We start from the raw sequence: 20468 nt of genomic DNA on the forward strand, positions 1-20468 counted from the left end.
TTCTCCTGGGGTAGGAAGGCAAACAGGTGGAGAAGCGTTGCTCTAGAGGCTTGCCTGCTACGGTCACACCTGTGCTTGCGAATACCACAGTTCGCACTGGTTGGGATGTTACAGCAAATGCAATAAGGCAACTGAAATAAGTGACACAAATATTGAAGAGTAAGAGCCAAGGCTGTTACAGTATTTGAAGGTGATGAAATTTTCTGCAGAGAAAACATAGAAGGTCTTTTGGGAAATTATTTCAGTTGAGAGAGGCTCAATAAGTTGTTTTCAGATAAATTACATGAACGCTCCCTGTGAACAGAGCTGAATGCTTTATTGACAGTCATAAAAAGTGAGTAAGTGGGAAGATTCAATGTTGTAGCTATTTTAAATGCCCTGAAATTATCCAGAAATTCTGTGTAATTTATACATTTGTTCATTTAACGAATATGCGTTAAGCATCAGTTGTATGACATACTGTTCTAAATTCTGGGTGTACAGCAGTGTGTGGACAGACAAAAACCCCTTCCCTACTGGAACTTATACTCTAGTCAGTAGAGATAGACAAAAAAGTATAAATAGAGTATGTCAGGGTGGTGATAATTCCCATCAGAATTCTAGTAGGATTAGTTTTAGAATCAAATAAAGTATTTTAGAGTTCATCTGGACCAATATCTCTGAGAGATGGCTAAGATAACTTGTTAAAGATTAATTGTCCTGGGCTTCCCTGGTGGCGCAGTGGTTGAGAGTCCGCCTGCTGATGCAGGGGACACGGGTTCGTGCCCCGGTCCGGGAAGATCCCACATGCCGCGGAGCAGCTGGGCCCGTGAGCCATGGCAGCTGAGCCTGCGCGTCCGGAGCCTGTGCTCCGCAACGGGAGAGGCCGCGGCGGTGAGAGGCCCGTATACCGCAAAAAAAAAAAAAAAAAAAAAAAAAAGATTAATTGTCCTATCAGATAATTGATTATAATATAAAATTGAGTTATGCCATAGGTGCAAAATAAATCAGTGGGGTGAAATATAGAGGGTCCAGAAACAGACTCAAAATGAGAATTTTTGTCAGAGATAAAAGTGGCATTTCAGATCAGTGGAGAGAACAGTGGGTCATTCGGTGAGATGGTATTGTGGTCGACCAGCTATTCTCAGTACTCCAAAATAGATTCCAAAGGAGTTAAATTCCAAAATAGATTCCAGAGGAGGTAAATAATCATAAAGATTAAACCAGCATTAAAGTACCAGGAACATGACTTTGAATGCGTGACTCTAGAGTGGCGAAGAAAAGGTCAATGGGTTTGATGTTAAAAGACTCAAGATTTCCCGAGGCCCAAGAGCACCGTAACCAATGTGAAAAGACAGTGATAACTGGGAAGATTTGGACAGTGGACACAGGGTGAACATTCCCATTAGAGATCTTACAGTTAAGGAAATTAAGCCTAATAAAAAGATGCAAAGGTGATGAAAATGGAATTTACACACAGTGCAAGTTGAAACCATTTATTTTGTTTTGCCTGTCAGATCACTGCAGATTAAAGAGGTTCTGACACCCACTGTTGCTTGTGGGAGATGTGCTGATAGCACTGCAGGCCAGTTTAGTTTTTACGTTAGGCTCTTAAATGTACATCCTTTGGCCAGTGATCCCTCTTTGAATGTAATGAAAGGAAATAATTGGGTAAATGTGCAACAATCTTTTGCAGTCAAGTGTCCATTGTCGTGGTCCAATAGGAAAAAATTGGAAGCCATCTCAGTGCCGCTTTAATTATACATCCATACAGTGGAATACTAAGGAGCCTGAAACTGGTGTAGATTTGTATTTACAAACACAGTAAGGTGTCCCTTGTGTCATTTACGTGTTAGATGACACTGCAGAGCACATGGCACCTGTGACACCTGTAGACGAGGCTGCAGAGCACACAGCTAGGTGCCCTGGTACACGGAGGACCTGTGGCCTCAGCGCCACGGGCATCCTGACTGAGGCGGCTGTGTGTGGACGCCTGCTCTGAAAGGTGAAGGTGGCTCCTTGCCCTGAGGGATGGTTTTTAATCCCTTCGTGTAGTTGGACTGTTCACGGGTTTCTGCGATGGACGTGCCTGTCCTTTTCTCAATCCAGGCGGGAACCCTGAAGCCCCTCTCAAGGGAGGAGGAGGAGCAGGGAAGGTGAGGATTGAGGCTGAGGGGTCCAAGTTGTCTCAGAGCTGGTGGTGCCCTGCTGCTGGGCACGAACAAGGCCCAGGAGGTGCTGGGGCTAGTGCCAGCTCACTGGTAGGCAGAGCCAGGTTCCTGAGTGTCTTCTGCAGGGTCCTGGGGGGTCCTTGAGCTGATGTCCCCTCAGCAGTGGGTGGGACCAGTTACTGACATGGCTATCTGCAGGGTCCAGGGTATTCCAAAGTTGGTGTTGGCCTGCAGTGGGCAGGGCTGGCGCCCAGGGGGTTCTGGGGCTGGTGCTGGCCTGCTAGTGGGTGGGCTGGGTCCTGACATGGCAGGCTGGTGGTCCTGGAGCTTGTGTTCCCTAGTGGCTGGAGTTGGGGCCCATGGGGTCCCAGGGCTGGTGCCCGTCCACTGGTGGGTCAGGCTGGGTCCTGGACTCTGGTGAACAGGGCTGGGTCCTGGGATGGCTGGGGGGTCAGGGGGTATTAAGGCAGCAGGCCTGCTGGTGGGCGGGATTGTGTCCCTGCTCAGCTAGTTGCTTGGCCTGAGGCCACTCCATACTGGTGCCCATAGGCTGGTGGGCAGTGCCAGGTCCACACTAATGAGCTAGAGGACGGGTTCCAAAATGGCCCTTGCCAGCACCAGTGTCCTCCTGACAGAACGAGCTCCCCAACGTGGCTGCCGCCCGTGTCTGTGGTCCCAGGGTCTATGGCCCCAGGGTCTGTGGCCCCAGGGTCTGTGGTCCCAGGGTCTGTGGTCCCAGGGTCTGTGGTCCCAGGGTGAGCTCCAGCTGCCTCCTCTCTCTCTGGGAGTTTCTCCAAGATCAGTAGGCAGGTCTGATCCAGGGTTCTTGTGAGATGCTGTGTGCGCCCTTTGAGAGTGGAGTCTATTTCCCACAGCCCTCTGGCACTCCCAAAAGTAACCCCCATGATCATAAAGCCAAACGACCTGGGGGCTATGGCGTCTTCCTGGTGTAGCACCGCCAGTCTGGGAGCCCGACCTGGGGCTTGAACCACACTCTCCTTGGGGAGAACCTCTGAAGTTGTGATTACCCTCCTGTTTGTGGGTCGCCCACCTGGGGACCCCATTCTGTGGGTCTTAACTGCACCACATCTGCACTCCTCCTACCTGTCTTGTGTGGTTCCTTCTTTATGTTTTTGGTTACAGAAGATCTTTTCTGTAGGCTTCCGGTTTTCTCATCAATAGTTTCTCTGTATGTAGTTGCAGTTTCTTGAGACCTTTGGAGGTGAGGTCAGGGTCTTCCTACTCTGCCATCTTGGCCTGGTTTTGTTTTTCATAAAGCTTACGGGCTTTTCAAAACGGACACAGACCCTGAGCTAATTGGGTTGAAAGTCTGGACCCTTACTGTCTTATACAGGTGTACCTTTTGTTGAGCCTCTTCCTTTGTAAAACTTTCATGAAAAATCATTGGTGAAGAGAGTTGGATAGTTGATTCTTATGTTCACTGTCAGTTTTTTCTTGCTTTTTAAGGTGCCAACAAGAAAAAGCTTTTCTAACTCAACTCTGTTTTTTTTGGGGGGGGGGGGAAGGATTGTAACAAAATAAAAATAATTTTGAATCCTGAAACAATTTGGTCAGTATTTTATTATAAAATGCTCCTGTGTAAAATGGGAACTTCTCTTTTTAAAAAAAGAAATATAAACATTTTCTGAGGGATTTTTCTTAATTTAGAGAGCTCAATATGATACCTGAAACATAGAAGATGTTTAGCATTTCGTGTGTTACATAGTCCTTGTCAAGCTGTGTGTGTTTCGTCAAAGTATGTTAGTATATACTCATGGGTTTAGATTTATCATCTACAAAGTTTGAATTGGTTATTCGTGAGGCTTGATAATAAGGCTTCTTATTCACACAAGGATTCGAAGAATAGTCAAGTTGATGTGGACCAAGATAACTTTTATATAAACCAAGTTTCCTTTTTTTTTTGCGGTATGCAGGCCTCTCTCACTGTTGTGTCCTCTCCCGTTTCGGAGCACAGGCTCCGGATGCGCAGGCTCAGCAGCCATGGCTCACGGGCCTAGCCGCTCCACGGCATGTGAGATCTTCCCGGACCGGGGCACGAACCGTGTCCCCTGCATCGGCAGGCAGACTCTCAACCACTGCGCAACCAGGGAAGCCCCAAGTTTCCATTTTTTTCCCGTAGTATTCCAGTATTCCATTTAGAAAATAATTCTTACTGCTTCATTATTTTGAGAAGAGGAAGAAGGGGTTTTTAAAGGGCTACTACAGTGAGTTAAAGTCTCATGAAGAAGGGACGTTCATATTCTTTCACGTTGAATTTTCGTTCTTTAATGGCTCATGCAATAAGATAAACCACTAACTTGGCAGCCTTTATTTTTGCCGACTCAGTAAATTCCCATGACTGTATTTCCATCAGTAATGAATAATTTCCTACTAGATTTGGTGATAAAAATACTTTGTTAATTTATTTTGTTTTGCTGATTTCTGAATTCCATTCATGGTGTTGTGGAAAGAACACAGAAACAAAAGACCTAGGCAAGTCTCTTTCGGTTTTGAATAGATTGTGATTCAGTAGTACTCTAAGGGTTATAATACGGACAGTTAAACAGTTGTTTTCAGAAGTATTTCAAAAATAGTGTCTTAAAATTAATAATACATAACCATTTCAGAGTTATAGTTTAAGCTTTGTGAAGCTGTTTACTTTCTGACTTCTGAGTTATACAAAAGTGCTTGGTGAATATTTTCAAAGCTGTTTGTGAAGATTTTTACAAAAATCTGCTTTTAACATTTTAAAATCCTTGACCTCATGGGCATTTTTGTAGACTTTAAATGCAAGATAAAAATGCAAAACAATTTATTACGATTGTATTTTTCTCCATATACAAACCCTACTTATGACATAATGCCTTGTGATGTAAGGTTAGTAGATAGTCAATAAATTTTTATTGTTTAAAAAAAAGAAAATAAATGCAAAACAAATCTTTAACACAGAAACTTGTAAGATATGCAGATTTTTTTTTTAGTTGTGCCGTCACACAGAAATGACTTACCAGGCTTGTTTCTAGTATCTTTTCCATATTTTTCTTTGGTTTATTTAATGAGAATTTCTAAGCCATAGTAAAAGTCTCTCTTTTTACCTAAATGTTGCATTCCCTCTCCCCTCCTTCCTTCCCTCAGTCTGTCTGTTCATCTCTCTCTTTCTCTGTTTCTCCTTTAATAAAATGGGGGAAATGAAAAAAAACCTGTGGTTTGTTTTTTAAAATAAATAATTGTGTATTTTAATCTGGTAACTATAATGGTTTACTTTTAATAATTTATTTTTAAAAAGTATCTGTAAAAGCTTTGTAGCCTAGTCTTTGCAATATAACTTTCGAAAATGAAAGGGATAATTAGGCTATCTAATACCCTAATATTCAAATATAAGATTTTAAAAATTCAGATTCTTCTAATGATATATCAAAAATATTTTATAATAAATACAAGAATTTTTAAATGAATAACAACATGCTTTTATCATAATTTAGTTTAATTGTGAAAAGCTAGGGAGGCCAGTTTCTATAGTCTTAACATTGGTAACTGAATTTAAAAGCTTTGTCCTATAAGACTCTCATAGAATCGAGAACTAAAAAGCGGTCTTAGGAATAATCTCATCCAGCCACCTTATATACAGATGAGAAAACTGTTTCAGAGCACATAAGAGTAACCAAGGGCTTTTAGTTGTTAATGCCAGAGCCCAGCTTAGAACCTAGATCTCCAGACTATTCACAAATGTTAAGTTTTTGAGGTTGTTCTATCAAGGCTTCATTCAGCGACTTACAGCTTGGATATACTTCTGTTTATTAAAATATATCTAGATTACCATGTGAAACTGTTACTTATCTAAAAAGATAAAATTCAAATGAAATTCTGAAACCTTTTTGAAGGGAATTGTTGTCCTTGAGTGAAGATGTCCTTTGTTCGTATAGATAGGAAGGAATGTATTTGCCACAAAATGATAATTCCATGGTAAAGCAAAACCTCACATTAAAAAAATCAACGCATCAAGTTGAGAAATTATTTCAGCTTCTTCCAGTTCTTTCTTTTAGAGAAACACTGCTGAGAAGCAAGAAAACACTTACGCTTTTATTTTCATTGTGTCTACAGAATATAAATCATTGACAAAATGTCGTATTAAAGTGCTTCCTTACTGAGGTGCTAAGCAAGTGAAGCTCCAGCCAAAACATTAGCCTTGCTTATTAGTACCTCAGTGAAACAAAACAAAATATCTCACCTGGTCCTATTTCCACGAGTACAGACGCTCTAGGAGGTAGCACAAAATCAGGTCAAGAGTGGGCACGTTGGAGTCAGGCAGTGCATCCAGCTCCGCCCCTCACGTGCTGTCTGAGCTAGAACAAGTCTGTTTACTTCTCTGAGCCTCGGCTTCCTCTTGGAGGCAGGAGAGCTGATAAGACTTACCTTGTCTGGCTGCTTAAAGGAAGATGCGAAATGTGGTACCTGGACGTCAGGCAATGGGATATGACTGAGTCATTCAACTGGTATTATTGTGTCCTTTAAAATTTAACATTAGATATTGCAGTGGTAGATATGTGTCATTATACCTTTGTGAAAACCTACAGAATGTACAACACCAAGAATGAACCCTAATGTAAACCATGGACTTTGGGTGACACTGATGTGTAATGTAGGTTCATGAATTGTGGTAGATATACCAGTGTGTATACCAGTGGTAGATATACCACTGGAGTAGGGTGTCCATCATAAGGGAGGTTGTGTGTGTGTGGTGTGGGGGAGGGTTGTGCAGTGGGAATCTGGGGACTCTGTACTCTTGGCTTAATTTTGCTGTGAACCTAAGGCTGCTTTAAAAATAAAGCTTATTAATTTAAAAAATAACATGAATAAATGTTAGTTGGGTCACCTGTCCATCACACATTGGGTAGAGAGCCCAGCATCCCTCCAGATATCTGGCAAGTTTTGGAGAATTCTCTTAGACTTGGGCTCTTCTAGCTTTAACTTCAGGTTCTGCTGCATTGCCAACCTCAGCTCTGCCTTCTCCAGCTACCTGCTCTGTTCCTTATTAAAAGGCACTGGCCTGTATACGTGCAGTGTGAGCAGGAGAATGTATTAAAAGTTTGGGAGTATGAGTGGGAGAGGGAAAAAAAGCACAGCCAATCAAAAGTGTTAGTGCTCCCATTCTAAAAGTCTCTGGGTTGTACCTGCCATTGGGACAGTTCATTGGTCCCTTCACATAAAGCTTTATTCTCTTGTCATGATTTACTGACCCTTGCACCTACCACTCTCTTCTCCCTCTCTCTCTCTCTTTTTTTCAGTCTACCTAGAGAAACTGAAAAAACTTACTTTCTTAATGCAGATCCATTTTCTTTCCTTGGTTCTGTTAAGAATTATTATTTTTTTAAGGGTAAAATCACGACTGTATAAATAAATTTTAAAAGTAACACATTGAAAAGAAAAAGTGCTTCCTTAAATCCAGAAATGTTTCAGTGTAGTTTTTATTGTCCCACTAAATATAATTTGCTATAAACTAGACCTGCAATTCATATGATAACGGTGATATATTTTTATTCCGTTAACTAAAAAAGGAAAAAAAAATCACTCTTACGTGTATGTTTATTCACTGTAACTATATCAACACCATACCAACATCAAAAGAAATCAGACAAGTGTCTATTACCTGGTTAATTCCTAAAAGGGTCCTCTTAGTCCCGTTTATTCCCATTCAGGTCCAGGTAGTTGAAATGTTCTTGACATATTAACATGAGTCTGGAGACATGTCAGAATTATGATTACTTTTTAAATTTTTTTTTATTTTTTAGGTTAAAGTATAATTGTCTTACAGTATTATTTTTAGGTGTACAACATATTGATTCGATATTTATAGATTGTACTCCATGTAAAGTTATTATAAAATACTCCTATATTTTCTGTTCTGTACATTACATCCTTGTGACTTATTTCTCTTATACCTAGTAGTTTGTACCTCTTAATCCCCATCCCCTGTTTGACCCATCCCCTCCCCCGCTCCCTGCTGGTAACCACTGGTTTGTTCTCTGTATCTGTGAATCTGTTTCTGTTTTATTTGTTCATTTGCTTTGTTAGCTCCCACATATAAGTGAAAACATACAGTATTTGTCTTTCTTTGTTTGACTGTTTTCACTAAGCATAATACCCTTCGGGTCTATCCATATTGTTGCAAATGGCAAAATTTTATTCTTTTTAATGGCTGAGTGGTATTCCATTGTATATATGTACCACATCTTGTTTATCTGTTCATCTTTTGATGTACACTTGGGTTGCTTCCATATCTTGGCTATTGTAAATACAGTTCCATGAACATTGGGGTGCATGTATCTTTTTGAATTACCGTTTTTGTTTCCTTCAGATATATACCCAGGGGTGGAATTGCTAGATCATATGGTAGTTCTATTTTTAAATTTTTTGAGGAACCTCTATACTGTTTTCCATAGTGTCTGCACCAATTTACATTCCCACCAACCGTGCATGAGGGTTCCCTTTTCTCCACATCCTTGCCAACACTTACTTCTTGTCTTTCTGAGGATCGACATTTTGACAGGTGTGAGGTGATGTCCATTGTGGTTTTGATTTGCATTTCTCCAGTGATTAGTGATGTTGAGCATCTTTTCATGTGCCTGTTGGCCATCTGCATGTTTTCTTTGGGAAGATGCCTATTCAGGTCTTCTGCCCAGTTTTTATTCAGGTTGTTTGTTTGATATTGAGTTGTACGAATATATTTTGGATATTAATCCCTTAGTAGACATATTATTTGCAAATGTCTTTTCCTATTCAGTAGATTATCTTTTCGTTTTGATGATGGTTTCCTTTGCTGTGCAAGAGCTTCTCAGTTTGATGTAGTCCATTTGTTTATTTTTGCTTTTGTTTCCCTTGCCTGAGAAGACAGATCCAAAAAAATATTGCTAAGACCAATGTGAAAGAGTGCACTTCCTATGTTTTCATACATTTATTTAGGTCTTTAATCCATTTTGAGTTTTTGTTTATGGTGTGAGAAAATGTTGTAATTTCATTCATTTGCACGTAGCTGTCCAGTTTTCCCAATACCATTTATTGAAGAGGCTGTCTTTCCCCCATCTTATAGTCTTGCCTCCTTTATCATAAATAACCGTGGGTATATTTCTGCCTCTCTATTCTGTTCCATTGATATGTGTGTCTGTTTTTATGCCAGTACCATGCTATTTTGATTACTGTAGCTTTGTAGTATAGTTTCAAGTCAGGGAGCATGATTCCTCCATCTCTGGTCTTCTTTCTCAAGATTGTTTTGGCTGTTCGGGGTCTTTTGTGGTTCCATACAAATTTTAGGATTGTTCTAGTTCTGTGAAAAATGTCATGGATAATTTGATAGGAATGGCATTAAAGCTGTAGATTGCTGTGGGTAGTACAGACGTTTTAACAATATGAATTCTTTCTGAACATATCCATGAACACGGGATATCTTTCCATTTCTTTGTATCATGTTCAGTTTCCTTCATGAATGCTTTATAGTGTTCAGAGTATTGGTCTTTCACCTCCTTGGTTAAGTTTCTTCCTAGGTATTTTATTCTTTCGGATGTGGTTTTTTTTTTTTTTTTTTTTTTTTTTTTTTTTTTTTTTTGGCGGTACGCGGGCCTCCCACTGCTGTGGCCTCTCCCACTGCGGAGCACAGGTTCCGGACGTGCAGGCTCAGCAGCCATGGCTCACGGGCCCAGCCGCTCCACGGCATGTGGGATCCTCCCAGACCAGGGCACGAACCCGTGTCCCCTGCATCAGCAGGCAGACTCTCAAACACTGCGCCACCAGGGAAGCCCTCTCGGATGTGGTTTTTAAATGGGACTATTTTCTTTCTTTCTCTTATAGTTCATTATTAGTGTTTAGCAACACAACAGATTTCTGTATGATTCCTTTTTAGCAAATCTATAACCCTGTTTGGTACCTAACAGGTTTTAAGCATGGAGTATGTTCTTAGGCTAAGAGCCAGTGTGTAACAATTTGCAGCTCATCTAAGTGTACCTATGTATATATGTAAAATTCCCAATACAGTACTCTGCTGCTGTCAGCCTTTATTATTTGTCCATTTGTATAATTTAATCCTTTATTATTAGTGTGCTTGGGTGAGGATATTGCCTTTAAAAATGGCTTATTCTGTGTCTGCAACAATTTTCCTTACATGAGTAAGTAATAGCTACTTTACCTCCTGTCTCTGTCATTCCACTTTCAAAAGATAAAATTAGCTTGTGGTGTGTAATTTTAGGGTAGGTTCTTTCACTTTTTATTCCTTACCTCTTTCATTATCTTATATGGCTGTATAATGTAAACGCTGGATATTGTTTTAATTAAAAAATGAGGCTTATGACAGGAAAGTCAGACTTTTGTTAACCTCTGTTCAGTGTATTTATATAAGAAAGATCTTATGACAGAATTTCAAAGACTGTTGCGTTATTGCATTTGGAAAATGCTTGTGAGGAAAATGTATAGGCACTTAATGACAACTCTAGATGAAAGTTTCCCTTTAAAATATCCTTGTTGATTCGGCATGAGTTGTGAAACTGAACATGTTCAGAAACTAAATTCTCTTTTCTTAAGGCTTAGACTTTTTCCTGAGAGTGATGATAATGTATTTCATTTATTTGTGATTTTAAATATAAGAACGTTACCTATAATGCAGAATGTTTCTAAGTGGAGGTGGGTTGAAAAGAGACATCTCTTTCCAGAATTCATTCCACAGATAATTATTGAGTGCATATTTTGTGGGTAGGTACTGTTGTGTGTGTTGTGGACATTGTAGTGTAAAAAGTACATATTCTTATATTTGTAAGTTACATGGCTCACTGATCTTCCTGAGATAAGGGTTTGTCCATGCTTGGGGATGTGTAGGTGATGCTTCATGGTAAGGAAATGCCATTTAATTTTTGTATATGAACCAACATAATGAACACTGGATTTTCAGCTGCCTTTGATGTGTATATCTGGAACAGAGCTGTACTTTTCAATCATAAATAAGAAAATAGATCATAGTTTTTGATTCATGACTCTCCATAGTGGCCCAGACATTACCTGTTATTACGAGACCTACTTTGTTTTACGTGGACAAACTTTGAGGATAACATAGGTAAGATTTATGATCCTCTGTAAACACCTTCAAAATGGATTTGGGAAATTGGGAGTAGGTTGAAAGTGTCTTGTCCTAATTGTGTGTGTGTGTGTGTGTGTGTGCGTGCATGCCCTTTTATTTTTTTTGAGACCAGAGGTATTCTAATTTCAACTCTATTTCGCAGCAGGATGAGCCAGTGCCCCCAGTCATGTAAGAAACAACTAAGGTTCTTAGAATGTGACTATCATACACAGATGACCTAGTAAGATGCAGGATGCTCTAAAGGAAAGAGTGGTATCAGACTCCTGTGAGTCAGGAAACCAAGGGTCTGGTCTGTTTTACAACGAATTGGGTGTGTGACCTTGAAAATGGTCTAACCCTAACTCTGGGTAGTATTGCCATCTTAACAATATTAAGTCTTCCTGTCCACATCTTTCAATTTATTTAGGTCTTTAATTTCTTTCAACATTTTAAAATAATATTCAAAGTACAAGTTTTGCACTTTTGTAAAATTCATTCCTGAGTATTTTATTCTTTTTGATGCTATTGTATACAAGTATCTTTTAAACTTTTTTTTGTTTTTTCATGTGTATACCTAATACCTCTCCCCATCCCTATTCTCTACCCCTTGTACCTCTTCATCCTATTTTAATTCCAGTATTCCACTGATACCATGAACATTCAGAAAACATTTATTCAACTTCTGTCAGCAGTCATCTGGCATGTTTATTTTGTGTCAGGTACTGTATGACAGGTATTAGAAAAGTAGAGTTGATTGAATATTATGTGTTTTCAATGAGGAGATACAGACTTGGTATCTAAGATGTAACACTTATGTAACAGAAGTGTTATAGAAGGAGGAGGGATCAGGGAGACTTTTTAGAGAAGGTAACATTTAAGCTTGACTTTGAAATATTGGTAAGGATTTAACAAACTTGGAAAGTCTTTCTATTTAGTCGAAATAAGGTAAATGAAATCCAGAAGGCATAAAAAGTACCTGGTGGTTCTTAAGAGGTGAGTGGGCTTGTGTGGTTAGTGTCAGATGGGTGAGGGAAATGACTGAGGATGACCTAGGAGTGTAGAAGAGTCTGATGGTGACAGGTTTTAATAAGATGCTAAGGATGTCATGGGGACTGGAGACCACTGAGCAGTGGGGGAGATGTTTTTTTTGAATCAGGAATGATGATTAGATCTGTAGTTTGGAGAACTGACTCCAGTGTTTGCTGAGGGGGGATTGCAGCGAAGGGATAACAGGGGCAGAGTGACCAGTTAGGAGCTGGCTGGCTTCAGTATCCAGGGAGAGAAGCAGTGGACCTTGGACTCTGCCAGGGGATTCTGTTTGATTCAGGGGGTGTGATGGGGAGGGAGGGGAGTTCAAGATAATTTTGGGTTGCCTCATTTGGCTTATTAGGTGAATGGTAACCTCCTGTGGTTCTTCGCTTTTTGCTGCTGTTGTTTTGCTGTTTTAATTGTTAAAGGAGTTTACATAGGCATGATTGAACTCAGTCTCCAGCCCCCTCCCCTTTCTCAGAGGAAGCCAAGCTGATGGCACCTGGCTCAGAACCCCAGCCCTCTAATCACAGGGTTGCTGTCTCTGGTTTGGCAGTCCTGGTACTGGGCTGCCATGAGCACTACGTACGAGCAGTACGAGGGTTCATGAAGAGCCAAGACACTCCTTGGATTTTGAGTCTCTCTCTCCCAGAAACCAGGGACAAAGGTCTGTCACCTCTGTATTATCCAGCACAGCCCAGACTTGTTTAGCTCACTCTGCCAGCACCCACTTCCATGTTTCCAGATTCTGTGGCTAATCTGCCAGTATATGGATAGTCACTTCTGGATAAAATTTAAAACTCCCTCCCCCTCTTCCCAGATACACATCTGCCTATTTGCAGCCTTATTACCACTTCTGTTAAACCAACGGTCAGTTCTTACATTAACAGGACAATATAAATCTCTTTTCTTTTGCCTCTTTTGAAAGTTTCAAGAGCTGTTATTCTTGGATTGATTCCTTTTCATGGCATCCTGTTCTTTTAGGCATAAAAGTTTTCTCCTTCTGCAGATATTTATTTGGGGGTCAAAGTTTACAGTACTTTTGAAGTGTGTGTGTGTGTGTGTGTTTCCTGTTATCCACTGTGTTAATTTGCTGGGGCTGCCATAACAAAGTACCATAGGCTGAAACAACAGACATGTGTTTTCTCATGATCTGGGGGCTAGAAGTCCAAGATCAAGGTGTTGGCAGGGCTGGTTTCTCCCGAGGCCTCCCTACTTGGCTTGGAGATGCCACCTTCTCCCTGTGTCCTCACGTGGTTGTCCCTCTGTGTGTGTCTGTGTCCTCATCTCCTCTTCGTATAAGGACACTGGTCCTGTGGGATCAGCGCCCATCCTAGTGACCTCATTTTACCTTAACCACCTCTTTAAAGTCGCGATCTCTAAATACAGTCACATTCTGAGGTCCTGGATTAGTACTTCAATGTAATTTGCAGGGAAGCACTGTAGCCTGTAGCCTTATCTCTGTTTCCTCTGGATCTTTTAATTTTTTTAAAATTTATTTGTTTTTTTATTTTTGGCTGTGTTGGGTCTTCGTTGCTGTGTGCAGGGCTTTCTCTAGTTGTGAGCGGGGGCTACTCTTCGTTGTGGTGTGTGGGCTCCTCATTGTCGTGGCTTCTCTTGTTGCAGAGCACAGGCTCTAGGCGCGCGGGCTTCAGTAGTTGTGGCGCGTGGGCTCAGTAGCTGTGGCTCGCGGGCTCTAGAGCTCAGACTCAGTAGTTGTGGCGCGCGGGCTTAGTTGCTCCACGGCATGTGGGATCTTCCCGGGCCAGGGCTTGAACCCGTGTCCCTTGCATTGGCAGGCAGATTCTTAACCACTGCGCCACCAGGGAAGCCCTGGATCTTTTTTTTTAATCTGACTATCATCTCTCGCTCACGTATTTTCCTTGACCACCTTACAGTCTTTGTCCTTGTGCCTTTTAGGATGAGGCTGTGACAGCTGCTTGTTTAGTCTATGCATGGGCAGAGTTGGTCTGTATATGCTTTTCCTTGGGTGATGTGGCTGCAAGTAGTCCTTTCTGGGAGGACCCTTCCATGTTAGAGTCTTCGGTTCTGTCTTTCCAGGGCTCCTTAGTTTCTCCAGAGTGATTCTTGTTACCCGGACAGAGCGGAGTTGGGTGAGAGGGTTGGCGCCCTCCTCTCTGTGCCTGGTGTCTGTCCCTCAGTCCTGGTCCCTTCTGTTTGGTTTCGTGAGAGATTGAACTGATCTGGCTAACGGTGGGGTGAAGGCAGGGGCCACTGTCTAACTTCGCTCTGTGAAAAGACAGACAACCAGCAGCTGTTTTTCTCTGAACCCACCCTTCCCTTGTCTTCTGGAGCATCTGAAGCCTCGAGCACTTGAGGAGTTCTGTGGGTTTATTAGTGAGGTTTTCTCATTTCCTGGTTGCCTGCTGTGCACTAGGTGCTCTGCCCTGCTGGGATTATGTACCTGATCTTTGTTGTAGCCTTATGGAAGGTTCTGTTACTGGCCGCAGTGTCCGTATATGAAAACAGAGGTTTGGAGCGGAATTAGAGCGCCAGGACTAGAGCTCAGGGCATCTGAACTCAGAAGCTGCACTTCTGCCGGCTCCGCACTGGGACAGTTAGCAAGTCTCTGCTTCTGTCTCAGTGTCGAAGATGTCAGTGTATTGATTTGAGCACATTTAAAAGAGTTGCTACACTAAGTCTAACACAAAAATAAAATGAAATTCAGTATACCTCTGAGAATGGAGATGTTCTTTAATTTTATGAATCTGATTAGTTCAGAATGTGCTCCTTCAGGAGCTTCCAGCATATACTTTGGGTGCAGCAGGTGGTGGCATGGAGCTCAGGGGGACCTTAGGTTCTGTCTGTCCTTGCATCAGAAGTTTATGTTCTTGATGTCTCCCTCCCAGTACTAGCTAGTGTCCTTAGTCACCTTCATGTGCAGGAATTGTTGGCAGACAGGCTAACTGACAGCTAAAAAACCTGGCGCTGTATGTTTGCAGAATACTGCTGTGTTTTGGTACTGAATGTCTAGTTCTGGTGTTTCTAGTTGCTGCTCATCTCAGTTGGCACTAACCCTTTTTTCCTTTCTCTTCTACAGATTACTTCTGTAGCTTGACCTCTACTTTCCTCAACAAGCAGAATGTCTCGAACACGACAACCCCCGCTTGTGACAGGCATCTCTCCAAATGAAGGAATCCCATGGACAAAGGTCACGATTAGGGGAGAAAACCTGGGGACTGGGCCAGCTGACCTCATAGGTAAGGGCAGGGACGATGCTGTGTGTTCATGGTGAATGCATTTTTATGTTGGGCAACTGAGGCAAGATATACTATTTTGAAATAGTGAAGGTGATAGAAAAACACCCCTGAGGTCTGTACAGGATGATCTGAATAGAAATGAAAGAATTATTTGGTTTTCTGATTTTTCTGTTAAAATCATTATTTTGTCAGATCTTGCCTGTATTGTCTTTCGCCTGGTCATTGAGAAAGCCCCCCACAGCCGAGGTTTGCCTCCTTTCCTCGGGGTCGGCCTCTCCTGCCAAGACTGCCAAAACAGCCGCCCAGCTCTTCTGGCCTCCCCTCATACAGCTGTCTGTTCTTCTCAGGTGCCGGGTGAGCTAGGCCTCTTCTGTTCCTTATTGCTCTCGGAACCAAATCTAAACTCCCTCCACCCAGAGGAGCCTGTGCGCTCTGCCGGGCCGCACCGTGGGACCTGTGGGCATTTGTCTACACCCGATGCCCATTGGGGCGGGAGCACTGAGCCTCCAAACTTAACAGCCACAGGCTCTCTGCAAACTCATGCCCGCCCACGGTTTGCATTAGGCTCCCCTAATGTTTACATATTTAGAGCAAGCTACGTTTTAGTTTTTAGGATCAGTTTATGCTGTTTATCTTTATAAGCCCAAGGACGCGAGCAATAGAACACTGCATCCACTTGGCACTGCACGAGTTTTTTTGATTTTGGTTTGCAGTGTGCCCCCTTCTTCTGGGGGAGACCCTTTCCTGCTGGTTATTTCATTATTCTGGTCTGTCAGTGGTTCTCACCTGGCTTGTCTTCATCTTCTCTAGAACTTAAAAAAATGCTCTTGCCTTAGCTGCTAAGTCTCAGTCTCTAAAGATGGAGCCTTATCATTGCTTTTTTTAAAACACAGATGAGTGTAAAGCACTGCCAGGATAGAGAGCAAACCATAAATATCAGTGTGTGGTCAGTTTGGGTTATTTTCATGTGAACTCTGCATGAGGGTGTGCAGATACATTCAGAATAAGAGAGCGGGGAGGCAACTCAATATGTGCTGCTGAATGAGTATTCTGATTTCCCACATGTTAATTTATTTGGATTCAGACATTCATTTGACTCATTTCTTAATTCATGAAGGACCCCTTGGTAAATACTAGAGATTATGAGTTAGAGCTTGTTTTTCTTGCATTATAGCTGCTGGTTGACACATTGTTTTTTGGCCATCCAGAAATCCCTTGGAAAAGAGAAGGTTGATTAGAGCTGGGCACCATGTTTAATTACTGAGTCTTGCCCTCCCCAGCTCGTTCTTTTCACTAGTGTTACTTAACTGTGTCTCATTTTATACTGTTTTCTCTAGCCACAGTTTTTGATTCTTCAGTAAATAAAACTTAAGTTTATTATCCTTATGAAGGTAGTCTGTCTTATCCTATGTCTTGGTTCTTGACAAAGCTCATTCCAGGTTGTTCTTTATCCAAAGTGGAAAAATCCCTAGAATTCATGGAAATAGACCATCTAGATGGAGGTTCAGTTTAACTGGCAGTCACTGAGCCCTCACACGTGACTGCTGCCCGTCTGTGTGGATGCTGATCTCTCTTTAGCTTCAGGCAGCGCGATTCCTGTTTGACTGAGTGCGCACGACTTTTATAAACCTGCTAGTTCAGCTTTCAGCCTGCCCATGTATTGCCAAGAAACCACTTTTTAAAAAAGCAAACTTAACCTACTAAATAATTTAAGCATTTTTATAACTCCGGTGACATCTACACTAGCCAAGTAAAATACTACAAAAACACTTTATTTGGAATTCTACAAGTTACTTAAAAAAAAAAAAAAGATGTTATATTTCATGAAGCAGATTTCTTGGCAAAACATGTTTAAGAAATAGATCGTATGATCTTATTTAATTTCCATGCATTTAAAATGATCTGTTTAAATCTGTGTTTTAAATTATATGGTGATTATTAACTTTTTTAGTTAAAATGCAGAACAGATATTAAATCTGAGGAACCTCGATAGCAGCTACAACGAGATGAATAAACTGTTATTCCGGGTGCTTTTTCCCAAAGTTCCATCATCATGGATATCATACATGTTTGCTCATCTGAACATGTTTTTAAGACTTTATGTCTGTATATCTGAAATCTCCCATTTCTCAGTTTTAATCGTAAGATAGCTCCCCAGCAGGGGACTTATATTAGGAACTTTAATACATTAAGTCCTGACATTGGGTTGCGTTATTTCCTTTCTAAAGTTAGTATTTAAATCACAAAAATGTTTTTGATATTGTAAAATTTAAAAATATCAAGTTATGTATTGACCTGGAGTGATATTGAAATATATACCATCTATAACTAAACAGTTCATAAATTAAAACATTTCCCATTTATATAAAAAAATACATAGACTGATTTATGTGTACATAAAAATTATTAGAGCACTGTATGTATTGAAGTGTTTCACAGGCTTACCTTGGAGATGGAGAGGAGTTTCAGGGGGTGCTTTCAACCTCTTAAAAGGCTTAAATTTTTCATAATAAAAGTTGAGTATCAAGAAAACTAACAAACACTCCCATTTTGAAAAATAATTTTGAATTATGAATGCATTTAAAAATGTGTAAATGTCATTACACATTTAAAAAGCCAATGGAAAACTTAGTCCTAAAGGAACTTTAAAGTGCTGTCATTAGAAAAACTCAATTCCTTACATGAATAAATAGTAATGTCTTAGGGAAACCTCTGAAATTAATTATTTCAATAAACATCTTTAAAATGGAGTTGTTTTTATTCCTTTATGGTTAGTATAACATTCTTACTAAATAGTGCTTTAAGTTGTAACAAAAGATGACTTGAATCCCTCCCTACATTTTTTCAACCGAATTTGGCATAAGTTGAGGTGTTCCTGGTATCTGATTGAAAAAAACAAAACAAAAAGCTTGCATTTGCTAAACTTGACTGCCGAGCAGTATCAAAAGTTAAATGGTGAGAAAAGAAAGTGCGAGTGTCTGGGTGTTTGCTGAATACACTTCGGTCTATTTTCTCCATGAATGTTTATTACATTGGTCTCTGTTTAGCAGAAATGCACGTGGTGGGATGGTGGTTCTCTGCCTGGGGCCACGTCTTCCCTGTCTGCATCGCAGTTTACGTGGGTCTGGGCAGAGATGCCAGGCGTGGGCTGAGATTTTGGGAGCAGAGTGTAGTACAGCGACAGGACCATGAGGGAAACATTTAGGCAGCGTGGACTGCTGTTGCAGGAGTGATGTACAGACATGAAAAATGCACTAGTAATCCAGTAATGCCTGAGAACATTTACTGATTTAACAGACTTCAGGCTGTGCTTAACATAAACTACAAACTTTAGTTCATTCTGTAGTATCATGTATAATTGAACACTAGGAAAAGTATGTGTGGATTATTTTCAGGAAGATGATAAATATTTTTTTTAGGGAATGATGTACACATTTATTAATACGCTTTAGAGCTTTATAGCACGAACTTGGACTTCTAAAAATAACAATAATTTCCTTTCTAATACGTATGAAAGCAATCTAAGATTCTCATAGTTAAGTAATCTGGAGTGCCTAGACATTATTATGGTTATTATTTTCTAATTCCAATGATGTTTGAAGACACTTAAATATAATCTAAAAGAAGTATTAAATATTAGAGAAAAAATAGGCAAATTCAGTAGAGACAGTCGTTTATTTGCAAATGATATTGGGTATATTCAAGAATAGAAATAACTAACTGATGAACCAGGAAATGCTATTTCTAGTTCTGTTTTTCAGTTCAGGAAAAAGGCCTGGCGATACTGACAGAAGAATTGTCTTTTCATGAAATAGCTGTTCTTTGGACTTTGTTATGTGCATGCATGTTTTTACTTTCAGGTCTGACAATTTGTGGGCATAATTGCCTTCTGACAGCAGAGTGGATGTCTGCGAGTAAAATTGTATGTCGCGTGGGACAGGCCAAGAACGACAAAGGAGACATTATTGTCACAACCAAGTCAGGTGGCAAAGGAACCTCCACAGTCTCCTTCAAGCTGCTCAGACCTGAGAAAATAGGTATCATCTCCCATGACTTTACTCTAAAGAAGAAAATAAAAGTGGGTTTTGTTTTTAAAACTGACAACTGGTAAATTAGTATAAAATTTACTTACTCTCATATGTCATTAACTTAGATTCAGTTTATGTTTATTTTTTCAGGAATGGGATATTGGTTAAAGTCTGCATTACTTTTGAAAAGGCAGTTAGCTGAGCTGACGGTAAACCCTAAGGATGCTAACTAATCATTAGAACTGCTGTTCTGTCCTGTATAAAAGCTGTTCATGTAACACGTCCGAAATGCCGATTTTAGTTTCTTGATCTTGAGTACAATAATTGCATTTCCTGCTGTGATACAGATAAGATTTGAGGTGAAATACATACCTGGTTTGGCCAAATTAGCCAGTAATGCCTAAATAATGTTCCGTGTTCCTTCACTTTCTGCGTCCTTTGAGGCCCCGACAAGATGTTGCCCACCTAGGTGTGCCTCTGGCCTCCAAACTAGAAATCACACTCTTCTTGTGCCCTAGAGCCCCTCCTGTGTTCCCTTTGTGCCCTTAACCCGTGCTTCCTCACCTTGGGGCACAGAGCTTGGTCTGAGAAGCTGGGACTCTGATCACACGAGCAGCCAGCTGTGGGTGGAGTGGAGTCACAGAATCACCTACCTCAGAGGATTGAATGAGTTAGAACATTGGAGAAAGTGCTTAGCATAGGTCCTCACACAAACTAAGGGCTCCATAAATTAGTGTTTTTAATTATTCGTCTCCTAGCTCTTTATGTATATGGCATCTCCTCTGCTAAAGTAAGAATACTGTTAGATTCATCTTTGTGGTCCTGTAATGACTTGCACATGGTCAGTACTTAATAAATATTTGTGTAATATAGGACTATCACAGGCATAATTAAACCCAGGCCTTCTCTCATATAGAAAAGCAAAGAGTTTTGCAAATTTTGT

At 40.7% G+C, this 20468-nt stretch overlaps 1 protein-coding gene across 8 annotated transcripts in view; it reads left to right on the forward strand.

The window, feature by feature from the left end:
- The window catches only part of EXOC2 (exocyst complex component 2), a 156271-nt gene that overhangs the window by 15992 nt on the left and 119811 nt on the right, over positions 1-20468 (forward strand). For all 8 annotated transcript variants that reach the window (XR_007479480.1, XM_004281077.4, XM_033408014.2 and 5 more), the window contains exons 2-3: positions 15338-15497; positions 19358-19534. Coding sequence is in view for 7 of the 8 variants with exons in the window: in XM_004281077.4 (XP_004281125.1) it covers positions 15380-15497; positions 19358-19534 (295 nt within the window). In the remaining variant the exon portion in view is untranslated. The remainder of the gene's footprint in view (positions 1-15337; positions 15498-19357; positions 19535-20468) is intronic.

The sequence above is a fragment of the Orcinus orca genome, chromosome 10 (genome assembly GCF_937001465.1).
Source record: "Orcinus orca chromosome 10, mOrcOrc1.1, whole genome shotgun sequence".
Taxonomy (NCBI): domain Eukaryota; kingdom Metazoa; phylum Chordata; class Mammalia; order Artiodactyla; family Delphinidae; genus Orcinus; species Orcinus orca.